General features: G+C 42.6%; 1 protein-coding gene across 3 annotated transcripts in view; it reads left to right on the top strand.

The window, feature by feature from the left end:
- Positions 1 to 15,864, top strand: part of ino80 (INO80 complex ATPase subunit) — a 222,552-nt gene that overhangs the window by 146,794 nt on the left and 59,894 nt on the right. For all 3 annotated transcript variants that reach the window (XM_060828740.1, XM_060828739.1, XM_060828741.1), the window contains one exon: positions 851 to 1,076. In XM_060828740.1, the coding sequence (XP_060684723.1) occupies positions 851 to 1,076 (226 nt within the window). The remainder of the gene's footprint in view (positions 1 to 850; positions 1,077 to 15,864) is intronic.

The raw sequence follows: 15,864 nt of genomic DNA, 5'->3' as shown, positions 1-15,864 counted from the left end.
TCTCATCTCCGTTCTTAAGTCCTTCACTCCGATGCTGTACCCTCTGGTCACAGTCTCTCGTAACAGTGGAAAAGCCAGTTCCAAGTCCACTGTATTCAGGCCTCTCAGTATTGTGTAAGTTTCAATAACATTCCCCTCAACCTTCTTAACTCCATTAAATACAGACCAGGAGGTCTCCTTCTCTCATGACAAACTCTTCATTTTTGGGATCATTATTATGAATCTTCTCTTGATTCCTCTGAGACCTATCCTTAGATATGGGACCCAAAGCTACTATCAACATTGCAAATACGATCTGACCTGAGATTTATACAGCTTCAGCGGTATATTTCTACTCTTGTATTCTAGCCCTCTTGCAATGCCAACGTTGCATTTGCATTCCTAACTGCTAACTGAACCTATATGTTAACTTTTAAAAGAATCCTGAACTAGGACTCCTAAGTCCCATTGTGCTTCAGATTTATGAAGCATTTTCCCCATTTAGAAAATAGTCTGCACTACTTATTATTCCCACTAATGTGCATAACCTCATTTCTGACGGTGCAATCCATTTACATTTCTTAACCCACTTTCCTAGCCTCAGTCCTTCTGCAGCTTCCCCACTTCCTCAACACTACCTGTCCCTCTACCTATCTTTTGTGTCATCTACAGCAGTGTCCTTCGTTCCTCCATCCAGATCATCCATATAGTTCCATATAAAAGCCATAAGTAGTATTTGTAATGAATGACTAGCACTGTTGAATTGGTGCTAATGACAAAATCTGCAGTGTGATTGACTTTAACTGTGTAGTGTATTGATGTAATGCTTTTCCTGGGTTAACATTAATGTCCTGCCCTATATGTATCTCAGGTGACTGCTGTTCCACGGGACATCTACTGTTGTGATCGGAGTGCAGAGAACGAGCGTCGATTGATGAGGGAAGGTGGCCACCTCACTGTCAAGCAGTGCCTCTTGTATGGAACCCCAGAGCTAGCTCTTCATTGGAGAAATCGGCTGTCTTTCTTCTTTCTTGAAAATCCTGGGGGTTTGTTAGCTGTTCAGTCGAGACATGGCTGGTCCTTCATTAGGATTCCTGGTAAATAGATGAGAATTTCACTCCTCTGATTCTATTTTGTTAAATAAATCTGTGAGAGTTATGTCAGAAGCTTAATCTTCAACTGTTGTAATCTAGGCCCCAGATTGATTTTTTTTTGTTTCTGTCCAGCATTGTTGTAACTGTGACATTGAGGGAAGCTTGCTTGAAATTGACTTGTCGCTTGTGTGTTGGATTCAAGCAATCTGTAGATCAGTTCTGCCCCCTCAACACTTGGGTTGTGTTCAATCCCATTGGCAACCCAGTTGCCCTATTTATAGGGAGTAGGCAATATCCAGCACATTGTGCAAGTGTAAATCAATTGGCCCTTTAGTGTTGGTAAATGTATTTGCATTGATTATCAATTGTCTGGGGCTTTTTGGCTTACATGCACTTCACTAAATTGCAGACATGACAGCAAGTGCCTGCAAAGTGAGCCATTTATCTTTTCTCAACAATACTTTGAATTTAGTAACTCCTACTGGAGGAGTATTTGACTTCCTGTAACACTGGTCTGTGATATCACTAGACTCTCTTTGTGACTGTTCTTAAACTGGAAATTTCATGTGATTGAGCCTCACTGATCAGGGGTGGGAGCTAGCATTTGTTGCTCATTCCTAAATGCCCTTGAAAGCAGCACGCCACTTTGTTTCTCTTGAACTGCTTGGGTCTGCCTGGTGAAGATATACCCACTATGATGTTAGGAAAGGTTCCAGCAGCATTTGAAGGAACGGTAATGTAGTTTCAAATTGGTATGATGTGTGGCTTTGAAGAGAACCTGTCAGTGATGGTGTTTCCATGCCTCTAAATGGTACAGGTCGCAGTTTTGGTAGCTGCTATTTAAGATGACATTGTGATTTGTTGTAGTGCATTGTGTAAATAGTGTACACTGATATTATTGATAGTGGAGGGGGTGAATATTTAAGCTACCAAAGCTGTTTTTTCTGTCCTGCAAAGTGTGGAATGTTTCGACATCCAAGCAAGTCAAAAATGTTACTTCTCACTCCTGCCTTGTGCCTTGTTGGTAGGCCACTTCTGGGGAGTGAGAAAATAAGTTATTTGCTGCATAATTCCCAGACTATAGTCCACTTCAGTTTCTAATGGAATGATAAACCTCTCTCTCTCTCTCTCTCTCTCTTTCCCCGCCCCCTCTTCCAAAAAAAAGGGCATTCAGCAATGAAAATGCCCTTGAATGTCGTGGGGAGATGATTACTTTTCTCTTAGGCACTTGTGTTGCAAATGTCATATGCCACTTATCTGCCCAAGCCTGAAAGTTGTTTAGATCTTGCTGCACGTAGACATTGACTACTTAAGTCTCTGTAGGTTATGATCAGTATTGACATTGTATAATTGTCAGTGAACACTCTTAACCTCTTATGATGAAGGAAAGCCATGTTTGTGTTGGACTAGAATGGACAAAGTTAAAAATCTCAACACACTGTTATAGTCCAACAGGTTTATTTGGAAGTACAAGTTTTCAGAGCACTGCTCCTTTGTCAGGTAGCTAGGGGCAGGATCATAGGAAACATTGTTTCTAGTAAAAGATCAAAGCGTAATACAACTAATACGTTGTATTGAACAAATTTAGGTTGCTGTTAAGTCTTTAATCACTTAGAATGGGGATGCAGGTTTTGATTGATTTGTAAATCCCAAAACTACTTTCAAGTCACAGTCCTGGGAGAATATCTCCGCTCAGACAATGCATTAAAGATGTGAGGTTAGAGCTTGTCTGTATCCCAACAGTAAAAAATGAGGTCTGCAGATGCTGGAGATCACAGCTGCAAATGTGTTGCTGGTCAAAGCACAGCAGGTTAGGCAGCATCTCAGGAATAGAGAATTCGACGTTTCGAGCATAAGCCCTTCATCAGGAATAAGAGAGAGAGAGCCAAGCAGGCTGAGATAAAAGGTAGGGAGGAGGGACTAGGGGGAGGGGCGATGGAGGTGGGATAGGTGGAAGGAGGTCAAGGTGAGGGTGATAGGCCGGAGTGGGGTGGGGGCGGAGAGGTCAGGAAGAGGATTGCAGGTTAGGAGGGCGGTGCTGAGTTGAGGGAACCGACTGAGACAAGGTGGGGGGAGGGGAAATGAGGAAGCTGGAGAAATCTGAATTCATACCTTGTGGTTGGAGGGTTCCCAGGCGGAAGATGAGGCGCTCCTCCTCCAGCCGTTGTGTAGTTGTGTTCTGCCGGTGGAGGAGTCCAAGGACCTGCATATCCTCGGTGGAGTGGGAGGGGGAGTTAAAGTGTTGAGCCACGGGGTGATTGGGTTGGTTGGTTCGGGCGGCCCAGAGGTGTTCTCTGAAGCGTTCCGCAAGTAAGCGGCCTGTCTCACCAATATAGAGGAGGCCACATCGGGTGCAGCGGATGCAATAGATGATGTGTGTGGAGGTACAGGTGAACTTGTGGCGGATATGGAAGGATCCCTTGGGGCCTTGGAGGGAAGTGAGTGTGGAGGTGTGGGCGCAAGTTTTACATTTCCTGCGGTTGCAGGGGAAGGTGCCGGGAGTGGAGGTTGGGTTGGTGGGGGGTGTGGATCTGACGAGGGAGTCACGAAGGGAGTGGTCCTTGCGGAATGCTGATAGGGGAGGGGAGGGAAATATATTTCTCCAGCTTCCTCATTTCCCCTCCCCCCACCTTGTCTCAGTCGGTTCCCTCAACTCAGCACCGCCCTCCTAACCTGCAATCCTCTTCCTGACCTCTCCGCCCCCACCCCACTCCGGCCTATCACCCTCACCTTGACCTCCTTCCACCTATCCCACCTCCATCACCCCTCCCCCTAGTCCCTCCTCCCTACCTTTTATCTCAGCCTGCTTGGCTCTCTCTCTCTTATTCCTGATGAAGGGCTTATGCTCGAAACGTCGAATTCTCTATTCCTGAGATGCTGCCTAACCTGCTGTGCTTTGACCAGCAACACATTTGCAGCTGTATCCCAACCTTAAGTCAGACTGGTTTTATTTCCAAAGTAGAAATTTATTAAATCCCCCAGACTGACTGCCTACTGATTGTGTGCACTTTTTGGACAAAATAGAATGTGTCTGCAAATGCATGTACACCCCATAGACTTACATATGTGAGTGCATGTGTGGACTTGGTAAGTGTGTTTGAGTGTGACTGAGAGGGGGTGTGTGCAACCACACCATTGTTGTCAAACCAGCAGACATTGGAGGAGCCTTGCAGACTACGACAAGGATGTGTACCGACGACTGAACATCTAGGAACACTGCGCGCAACTACCAACTTATCAACCAAAGATTACACCTGTGAACGAAACAGCTCGATCAAGACTTGATCCAGTCCTCAGAGTACTCTCATGCACACTCGTCCCATGTATTTCTCACGTGGGGGACTTCTACTGCCTTCCAATGATACACAAAGCCAGTGCACCTGGATGTCCCATCATATCAAGCAACAGGACCCTGTGAGAAAACCTCTCTGGTGAAGACATCTTGAAACCCATTGTACATAGGACCCTAGCTTCTGTTGTAACACTACACATTTCTTATAGAAACTCAGCACCCATGGGTTAGTCGAGCTGGCAACATTCCTTGTCGCGATGGATGTTTCAGTACTCTGCACCAGCATCCCCCACAACAATGGCATTGCTGCAACAGCCTCCGTACTCTATGCCAACAACTGCCAATCTCCAGGCATAACCCTGTGACTGATCAGTTTCATCCTCAACCTTCGGCAACCAGTTCTTACTCCAGACACACTGAACAGCCATGGGGACTAAATTTGCACCCCAACATGCCAACGTTTTCATGCACATGTTCAAACAAGACAAGTTTGCTGCACAGGACCGCCAACCAACACTATACACCAGATATATTGATGACATTTTCTTCCTCTGGACCCATGGCAAGGAGTCACTGAAATTACTACACAGTGATATCAAGAAGCTTCATCTCACCATCAGACATGCCATGGACTACTCTTAAGAATGGTCTGGTTCTTGGTCACGCGTCTCCATCAAGGACGGGCACCTCAGTACAGCAAGGCCACAGATAACCCTGATTCTGCATTTCTCTAGCTTCCACCCTAAACACACTAAAACAGTGATCCCCTGCAGTCAAGCCCTAAACACAGGATCTGTTCAGATGAGGAACGCAGTGGACACCTGGAGGTGGTCAAAGATGTCCTCATTCGAATGGGGTGCTTATCAACTCATTGCCAGTTCCAACATGCCACAGCGAAAACTCTAATGACTTCCTGAGGAAGCAGACATGGGATAAGACCGATAGGGTATCCTTCATTGTCCAGTACTACTCAGGAGCAGAGAAACTACACCATGTTCTTTGCAACCAGCAACACATTATCAGTGAGGATGAGCACCTCACCAAGATCTTCCCTCTGCTTCCACTTCTCTCCTTTTAAACAACCAACAAACCTTAGCAGACCATTGTTCACAGCAGACTGCCCAGACTTCAGGGCAACATTGACCACAACACCATACAACCCTGTCATGGCATCCACTGCAAGACATGTCAGCGTTGACATGAATACTGCCATTATATGTGGGGACACCGCCCACCCCTTGCGCAACAAGTACTCATGTGACTTTGCCAATGTTGTCTATCTCGTGCTGTAGGCAAGAATGCCCAATGCATGGTATATTGGCGCAGCCAAGCGGATGCTACAACAAATGATGAATGGACTCTGCAACAATTGCCAGACAGGGATGTCCCCTCACCAGTCAAGGATATTCAACCTTGAATTTTTGGGTGACCATCCTCCAAGGTGAACTTCAGGGTACACAGCAACACAGAGTTGCTGAGCAGAGGCTGATAACTAAGTTCAGTAACGAATAGGATGGCCTCAGCTGGCATCGTGGGTTCATGTCAAACTACCGGTGACCCCATCTGACTATACACTTGTACACACTCTTACACAAGCGCACATACACACTCAGACACTCTTGCGTATGATCACGCTCTCTCAGATGCTCTCTGTCAGACACACACACACATCCCACACACACATTCTCTCTTCCCCCAACCCCTCCAACCCCCCCACACACGCATGCACACCCTCTCACAGGCATATACTCTATCACACTCCAACATACTTTACTTTACCAAGCATGCTCATGTGTACACTCACTCATTCCTCCCTCTCTTCCGTACATGTGTGTTTGCGCACACATGTCTGTGGGGTGAATTTGCATTCGTAGATTTATATTTGCAGATACATTCTATCTTGTTCAAAAAACACATAGTCTGTAGGCAGTCAGTCCATGTGACATTTTATAAATTTCTACTTTGGGAATAGGCCCAGTCTCGCTCAAGGTTGGGATACAGATGAACTCTAACCTCATGCCTTGACTGCATTGTCAGAGATGAGATGTCACTTTTTTTGCTAAAACCTTAAGTTATCTTGGGACTGTTTCTTGAAAGAAGTTGTGGGATTTACATTTTAATCAATCGAAGCCTGTATCCTCATTCTAAGTGATTTAAAGACTTAACCGCAATCTGTTTGTTCAATAGATCACATCAGTTGGATGACACTTTGATCTTTTACTTTAAATTCTGTGTCCTGCCCCACCACCTACGTGTCAAAGGATCAGCGCTCCGAAAACTTGTACTTCCAAATAAACCTGTTAGACTGTAACCTGGTATTGAGATTTTTAACTGATGATGGAAAGGTCATTAATGAAGCAGGTGAAGATAGTGAGCTTCAGACTGCACCTTGAGGATCTCCTGCAGTGATATCCTGGGGCTGAAATGATTGACATTAACAACCACAACCAGTTTCCTTTGTGCTAGGTATGACTGTAACCAGTGGAGTATTTCTGATTTTTCCATGTACCTGTTCTGGAGTTTAAAACGGGGCAGATGATGAAGAAGGATCAATACTTTGCTTGCTTTCTGTCAGATATCTTGCAGATGTGGATATGCAACAGAAGAGTCATGCAGGAGTGCTGCTACAGTTGTCCTTCAAGGTGATGAGCCAAATTTGAGGGAAATTATAGAATCTTAAAATGACTAAAGAAAATGAATCCATTGACCAGTAAAACAGTCTGCAAAAACAGTTTAACTGTTTTATTTTATGTAGCCCTGCAAATATTTCCATACAGGAGTTTATTTATCAGCTTCCTTTTTGAAAGCTGTGATTTGAATCTGCCTCCACCACATCTTCAGGCAGTGCTTTTCAGATTTAAACCACTTGCTGTGTAAAAAAACAAAAGTCCTTGAATATTTTGATTCTGTTGACAATCATCTTCTATCCATGTCATCAAGCTGTTGGCCCTTTTGACAATGAGAGCAGTTTCTCTCAAATTTTACAGATTACTCATGATTGTGAGCAACCTGTCACATCTCCTCAAATTCATCTTTCTAAAGAGAAGCTCCAGCTTCTCCAGTATACACATAACTGTTGGCTGTAATCATTGAAACCATTCTCTTAATGTTTGCATCCTTTTAACACAATTATAGTTGGGCAGAAAAAGCCACTGGGCCCACCGTGCCTCCTCCAACTCTTCTCACAAGTGTCATTTACATACTGTCAGTCTCATGCTGTTCCCCATACTCTTGCACACCCTTTCTGTGAAAGAAGTTATAGATAAAAACCGAAAGAACTGCAGATGCTGTAAGTGAGAAGCAAAAACAGAAGTTGCTCAAAAAGCTCAGTAGGTCTGGCAACTTCTGTGAAGAGGAGGGGTCACCTATCCAGCTTCTTGAGAATCGTATGTTTTGTTTTGTCCTAGACAGTTTTCAATGGTAGTGAAATCCACAGACTCACCACTCTCTGGGTCAAGAAATTTCTCTTTATCTCTGACCTAAATGATTTACTCCATTTTTTTTTTTGACTGTGACCTCTGACTCTGGGTCCCCTCACTCGAAAACATCATTCCTGCATTTACACCACAGAGTCCAATCAAACATTTCTAAGTTTCAATGAGATCATCACCCCCACACATCCCCAATTCTTCTGACCTTGTTGTGAATATAATCTTAACAATCCCACCTTCCCGCTGTTGCAAGAAATTCTCCTTCAGATAGGGGGCACAAACTGCGCGCACTATCCGAGAAATGGTCTCTCTAAGACCCTGTGTAATTGCACCAAGACATCCCTGCTTCTGTAGCCTAACACTGTCACTATGAAAACCAATATCTATTTGCTGCCTTTAGTGCTTGCTGCACCTGTGTGCTTACTTTGTAAATGGTGTACGAGAACACTCCGATCTGATTGCACATTCCCTTCTCTTTTTCTACCCATTAAATAATGTGCTTTTCATGTTTTTTGCTACCAAAGTGAATAATTTCATATTTATTTACTTATTACTGCATCTATTATGCATTTTCCTACTCCTCTTGTCTAAATCATACTGAATCTCTGCATCCTCCTGTCAGCTTGTCCTTTCCCCCAGTTTTGTGTCCTCTGCAAATTTGGAGAAATTACATTTGGTTCCCTCTTCTAAATCATTAATGTATACTGTATTGTGAATAGCTGGGGTCCTAACACTGATCCTTGCGGTTTGCCTGCCTGCCATTTGAAAGCAGACCCATTTATTTCTATTCTTTGTGCCCTGTCTCCCAACCAGTTTGCTATCCATGTCAATATTCTATTCCCAATTCCATGGGCTATAATTTTGTAGGGTATTGTCAAAAGCCTTTTAAAGTTCAAATAAACCACAAATATTGGCTTTTCCTCATGAACTCTGTAGCCACATCCTTGAAGTCCAGTCGATTTGTCAAGCATGATTCCCTTTTATAAACCTATGCTGACGCTATCTGATCCTGCCATTACTTTTACAAGCACTCTGTTATCAAATCTTTTAGAATAGTCTCGAGCGCACGTGGCGCCCCAGCCCCACCACCCACTACCAATGTCAGGCTGACTGGTTCATAATTCCTGGTTTTCTCTCTACCTCCCTTTTTAAGTAGACAGGTTATATTAGATACTTATGAATCTTTAATTGGTATTCCAGTACCTGTAGAATCTTGAAAGATAACCACCAATGCATCCACTATTTCGAGGGCAACGTAAATACTCTGGGATGTAGGTTATCAGACCCTAAGATTTGACACCAGCCTTCAACTCTATTAATTTCCTCAGCATCATTTCCCTATGAATACTGATTTCCTTAAGTTCCTCCTCTTTATTAAACCCAAATGTGTTCCCCAATGTTTCCAGTGTCTTGTGTCCCATTTGTATACACAGTACCAATGTTCATATTTAGTTTGTCAGCCATTTTTTCGTTCACCGTTATAAATTTCTCTTTCTGACCATGAGGAACCCACATTTGTCTTCAATCTTCTCTTCATACATCTATCGACACTGTTTTTACAGTCACTTCTTTTGCGCTCCACAAGCTTAGTCCTGTATGCGGTCTTCCCTTTCTTAATCAATCCCTGCTCCCACTGCTCAGTTCCGTTTCTTATCTAGCCAATTTGTATGACTTCTCTTTAGATCTAATACTACTTCTTAGCTCAGCAAGCAAACCTATATCCAGATCCTCAGCCTGAGCTACAAATCTTCCCAAAACACACTAACCAACTCTTAATTTCACTTGTAAGACCTGTTTTAGACACCTTTTGCATTTAACTTTTGTGTCAGACAGCAATGAGCAATTATTGCAATTCACTCACTGGTTCTTTGAATGTTTGCCATTGTCTTTCCGCTGTGATCCCTTTAAGTAACGTCTCCCAATCTATCATAACGAACTGTGCCTGATAGCATCGTAGTTTCTTCTATTTAAATTCTCAGGTTCCTAGTCTCAGAATCAACTACACCTCTCTCCATCTTGAAGAATTCTCTGACGTTACGGTCACTCATCCCAAATGGGCCACACACAACCAGATTGCCAGTATTCCTTTCTCAATGCGTTCTTCAATGTATTGGCCCAGGAAACCATCCCATATGCACACTAAAAATTCTTCCTCTGCGCCTTGTTATTGATTCAGGTTGCCCAACCTACATGCAAAATAGCCATCTATATTTACACTTATTGCATGCATCTCAAATTTCCTGTTTAATGCAATTTCCAATGACACTTGTATAGTTTATATACAATTTCCATTAACGTTTTTTGTCTCTTGCTGTTTCTCAGTTCCACTGATGCAGATTCCACCCCATTAAAGCTTCTCACTCTTGCATTAGTTGCAATGTTACTGATGCCTTCTTTTCTGAAGAAGGGTTACCGGACCCAAGATGTTAACTCTTCTTTCTTCCCACAAATGCTGCCAGACCTCCTAAATAGCTCTAGCAATTTCAGTCTTGCTGCCCCTCTTTCTCTAAAACCTTGCATCCAGGTATACTTAGGGTAGGACTAGGTACTTGGTTCCACCAGGTGTTTGTTCTCTCATTATTTATTATTGCAGTGTTACCTTCTCACCCAGTTTTTCTGCATCTTATTTTTCGTGTATAATGGTATGTTCTAGTTGCCACTCCTTCACTAAATCACTTCAAAAAGTCTCCAACACCATCAAACTGCATTGCAGTGAACAGTGGTATCTTGTGTTGTTCACAAATGCAGCTGTCTGAATTACCACCTTACACATGCATCCTCGTGAAGTGATGATTGATTGCTCGTGCTTGCTTACAAATGTTAGGTTTGCCGTATTTATATGTGTAATATAGTTCAGAAGAGGCCTTTCAGCCAATCAAGTCTGTAACACCAAGCATATGCTAAATCTGCACTAGTACCACTTGGCATTTAGCTTTCAAAGTTAATGAATGTTTGCACCTTCCAAGTGTGCTCCCTTGTTAATCCTTCAACTAAGGGAAATCTCTGGTCGCCCCTCACACACTTCTAGCAGGTGTTTCTCAATTTTTAACCTGTTAATCAATTCATGTTTGTGGAATTCTTATTGTGTCCTTGATCTTTGTGTACCTTAAAGAATTCAAGAGATCAGCAAATGCCAGCTTTGCCATTTAGATAAATAATAGAACTAGAGGGATATCTAGAGCATACTTGGCAGATTGTAGTCACCTGCACAATTGTAATATTGGAGGCATAGCTCCATGGATTGTGTGTGTGTGTGTGTAGCTGTAATATTGGAGTTAGAGCTGGATTGTCTTTGAGACATTTGCGTTTGGTGAATGGGCCGGAGCCATACAGCAACAGAGGTCCTGGTCAGATGTAGGACAAGGGACATAGATCTGTGCTTATTCCAGACAGAAGTGTAGCTTAGCAACCTAGCCACACATTTAACCAAACAGCAGGGGCAAGATATGCATCAAATGTGACAATATATCAGTTAAACCAAAGTGGAACATATGCTACTTAACAGAAGAAATGGAATTGGTGAGATTGGGTAGTGAGAACACCTACCTTCTCTGATCCTTCATGTTAATCCAGCAACCTTCAAGTTTAGAAGATTGATTTATTGTCACAATGTCTGTCTTCCTTTGGAAATGCACTGGCTCACTGTTAACCTGTGCTGAATGGTATCTATGGCAGCATGAACTGACTGACTTAAGTTCAGAGGATGATTCTGTAATATTAGATTCATTTTTTGTTGTGATACCTGTGCCTGCGATGTCATTAAAATCTGAATATCACATTCTATTGTGTGATTTTCAACTTTGTACACCCCAGTCCAACACCGGCATCTCCAAATCATGACATTCTATTTTGATATTTACCAGCAGAACTTGGGGTTAAGTTTCCTGGCTGAATTTCTGCTGCTATCTTCCATTTTCTATGGTGATTCCTACTCTGAGTGCTGCCCTTTAGTGGAGTCACCAAGGGCTGATCAGAATGGCTCAAATTGCATCAAGTGATGCCTTTGCCCTTGAGCAATAGAGAGGCAGTCAAATCAAAACTTAGTCCTAGACAGTTGTAGTTGGTGTGGTTATGTGTATGAAACTATAATAATATCTTCCACTCAATAATTGCTTACTTGAAACAAAGCGGTAGATGGTAAACAATTCTCAGCTGCTGAAGATTACAGAGCAGATAGCAGAGCGGAAAAAATATGTGGAGCATGCCAGTATTAGCTGCTGCTCTGAGAAAAGGTTGCTTGATCACGCCATCTGAAAGGTTCAGGCCAAGGAGTTGGAGGAAAGGGACCGGAAAACTATGTTTCTGTTTCTCTGCCAGCCTGAAGTAACAGGAAATGCAAGTGAGGAAATGATTGATGTAAGATTATTAGTGAAATAGTTCTATATGCAACCCCCTCAATTTGATGAGGAGCAAAGTCCCTTTAACAAAATCCCCAGACCCCCAGAATGAGAGTTCATAATGTTGGAGACACCAAAGTTGAGGCCTCTGGTGCAGGACTCTTTTCAAGGCTGTAAAGAGAAGAGCTCTCAAAGAGGTTAGTCCAATTGGATGGCATAAAATTCTGGTTTTTGATACCCAACACAGAAGCTCACAGAATTCTCCAGTGGCCTTCATGCTGCCCTTTCTGACCTATCCACAATTTTGAGCTGCCTGTTACCTGCCTCAATTTAGTGGCTGTTTGGAGGTGGTCAGGGAAGTTAGTGTAATCCCAACTAGTCCCCTTTCCCAGGAAAAAGACACACCAAATAAACAAATACTAATTATTGATTTAGTTGAAAATCAGTTAATGCTTCAGAAAGTGACTCTTCCAAAGATCCTAATGAGCATATACCTAAAGTGAGAGCTGTTTCTGAATGCTATCCCTTAAAATTGGATTTTCATCTTGCTGCTTTCTAAAGTGTCAACCAAAGCAACTTCTAATGTTTGAATCTGGAATGAATTAGAGAAATACTACAACAAGTTCCTATGTAGTAATGGAATGAACCAGAAATTGTAACTGACACCACACACTATTCAATATGAAGCAATAATCTTTCAGAGAAATCCTCATTGTGATGACGTGGATAAGGATAGGTTCGGTTAAAATTGAGTGGAAATATTCTTGATGTTTTCACCCTCCATTGTAGATTTCCCTCCCCTCCCTCCTTCATTTCTCTCATCTCTGTGCTATACATTGGCTCTCCCACTGAAAGTTTCAGCCACCCTATAACCTCTCTTTAACAATTCCAGGGCGACACGGTGGCTCAGTGGTTAGCACCGGTGCTTCACAGCACCAGGGACCTGGGTTCGATTCCAGCCTCTGGCAACTATCTATGTGGAGTTTGCACATTCTCCCAGTGTCTGCATGGGTTTCCTCTGGGTACTCTGATTTCCTCCCTCAATCACAAAGATGTGCAGGTTAGTTGGATTGGCATGCTAAATTGCCCATAGTGTAGGTTATTAGTGCTGTAAATATAGGGTAGGGGAATGGGTCTGGATGGGTTACTCATCGGAGGGTCAGTGTGGACTTGTTGGGCCGAAGGGCCTGTTTTCACAGTGTGGGGATTCGAATTGCTTAAATTCACAAATCTCATTGTAGATAATCCAACCTCAGTCCACCTGAGTGGGAGCAGTGGAAAACTGTCATTCAACTCATAATCTCTCTCTTTCAAACTCTTGACCTATCTCCTGTGTTGTTACTAGTAACTGACCACCTTCCTGTCCGCATAGCTCCATCAAAGTCACAATTTTGGATTTGCTTTTTTATTACCCTTCCTCTAACTGTACTTCCCCTCCTCTTTGGAGCTCATTTTCTTTTTCCATCTGGTAAAAATAATATCTATATATTACAAGCAATTTTTTTTTTAAAAGCTATCATTTTGATAACTGATTTGGCAGGAGATTTTGTTCTTGAGGCAGAGTCTGTTGTATACTCCAGGCAGTACGGGGAATTGCACTGCTTGGTCACTGCCATTGGATGGTGGTAGAATACTGACAGAGCTAAATAGGCTGTAAATAGAGAGCTGCATATTAAATCTGTATCTAACAGCATTTAGGCTCAGCAAATGTTTTGCAAAAGACTCTTTTCCAAATATTTCCAACCATTTAATATAATCATAAAGGCAACTAATTGCTGAAGTGACTGTTGTAACTCAGCATGAAAGCATAAATGTTTTTAAAACAAAAGTATCATCTTGTATTTCAAACAGTTAGCACTGAGTGCATCCATTGACACACATCTCGTCTCACTGAAGCATTACTTTGTAAGTTTTATTGCAGTTTGTGTACCTGGAATGTGCAGCACCATTTCACACAAAGTTAGATGCGCAGATTCCACTGTACAACAAGAATACAATAATGGTGGATGTTAGTTTGTCATTGCACAGCATCAGGGTGCAGTATTGGTGGGCTGTAATGCGTGCAAATACTTAGGAGATCTTCTGTCTTATGTTACACCTTCTTGTGCCATCCTAACACATTCACTGTAGCTTCTATGCAACCACCCTATGACAGTCATCCATTTGTGCTGAGCTTGACCCATTTTTCATCTGCCTGATACTTCTTCCTCCAGAAGGTATCCCTGTGGCTTTTCAATTCTGAACCCATGGCTGAAATATTGATCTTTTCTCAGTGTCACTTTTAAGAGTTCTTTTTATTCTTGCAGTTTGAAGTATCTTTTCATTTGTCTTCTAGCTTGTGTATGGAATTTTTAACGTAACTTTGCATTTGAAAGGCCTGTATGTTCATTCTATAATACCAAATTACTCTATAACAGAGTATATTTTTTAAATCTTTAAAGCCACAGGTGAACAGTTTTTCATGTACTGTTGATTTCTCTGTGCTGTCTTGAACCTGATGACAACGCTTGATACTTCGTGACAAAACTGGCACTGTTTTACTTCAGACATTTTAGATTGGAATAACTCATTGTGTTACAAATATAAATTGGAGCAAGCGCTCTAATGACGTTGAATCCAGCCAAAGGAGATTGAGCCTGGTTTATTACTCTTCAATGTCACTTTGTGGTACTGAGTGTAACTGCAGCTGTAACTGCCTTTGACCTCTTCACTCTTAAAGGTGTCAGCAATTTCCATCATTATGAATGGGAAGTGACTGATTGCAATCTGACTCAGAGGGTTAAAAGGCAGAGAGTGATCTGTTTACGTGGCGTATTGCACAGCTACTATCCTCTCTGAGGACCAGCAGTCTGCAGTAAATACTTCCGGCACAGTTTCCCTTCACGGTGCAGCCTAGACCCCACTGTCAGTGTCGCTATTGAGTTCACTAACTTCCCACACTGGTCTCAACATACTTGGTAACAATTAGCTCGGATCCACCCGAGGCTACTGGTGACACCACAACACCACAGGAGGCAACATACTTAGACAACTTCATTATCCAGGAATTGTACCTGATGGGGTTCTGCTCAAGGTGACTACTGGTGGTTTGAGCAGGTTCAGTCCAGACAGTGCTCAAGGGCATTATAGCCTCTCGTGTTAGCTGGTCCATAAAAAGCAATAAATACCAGTATTAGCATGTGGAATATGTTCCATTGGAGACATCAAACAGACTCTGGGCGGGGCAAGCACAGAATTTGATACAGCGCAAAGCTCCTTCCACACTGTACCCAGTCAATGCTTCCAGAACAGGAAAAGCACTTTTTTGATGCAAAGTGAAATCACCTTTGCACTGCCCCAGAGTCATCGTCATACACCCGTACGCAGGATGCAAAACAAAAGGTTGGCTGCTATTCCCCTCCTGCAGTCATGTTGCCATAATTACCCAAGATGAGAATTGCTTGTCCATTTTGGAGAGTACTTGAGTCAACAACATTAGTGTGTGTATCAATCAGCCATTTAAGTCAGACCAGCTAACAATGACAAATTTCTTTTCTAAAAGGGCATTAGTGAATCAGATGGATTTTTTCAACAGTTCACAGTAATTGTTACGGCCACCATTATTGATACTATCTTTTAGTTCCAGGTTTATTCATTGAATTTAAAATTCCACAAGCCGCCATTATGAGGTTGAACCCATGTCCTTGGTTTATTTGTATGGTTCCTTGAGTTGGTAGTGTGGTGCTGCAAAA

This window comes from Hemiscyllium ocellatum, chromosome 8 (assembly GCF_020745735.1).
Source record: "Hemiscyllium ocellatum isolate sHemOce1 chromosome 8, sHemOce1.pat.X.cur, whole genome shotgun sequence".
Classification (NCBI taxonomy): domain Eukaryota; kingdom Metazoa; phylum Chordata; class Chondrichthyes; order Orectolobiformes; family Hemiscylliidae; genus Hemiscyllium; species Hemiscyllium ocellatum.
The sequence above is the reverse complement of the archived record's forward strand: the minus strand, read 5'-3'. Positions and strand labels throughout refer to the sequence as shown.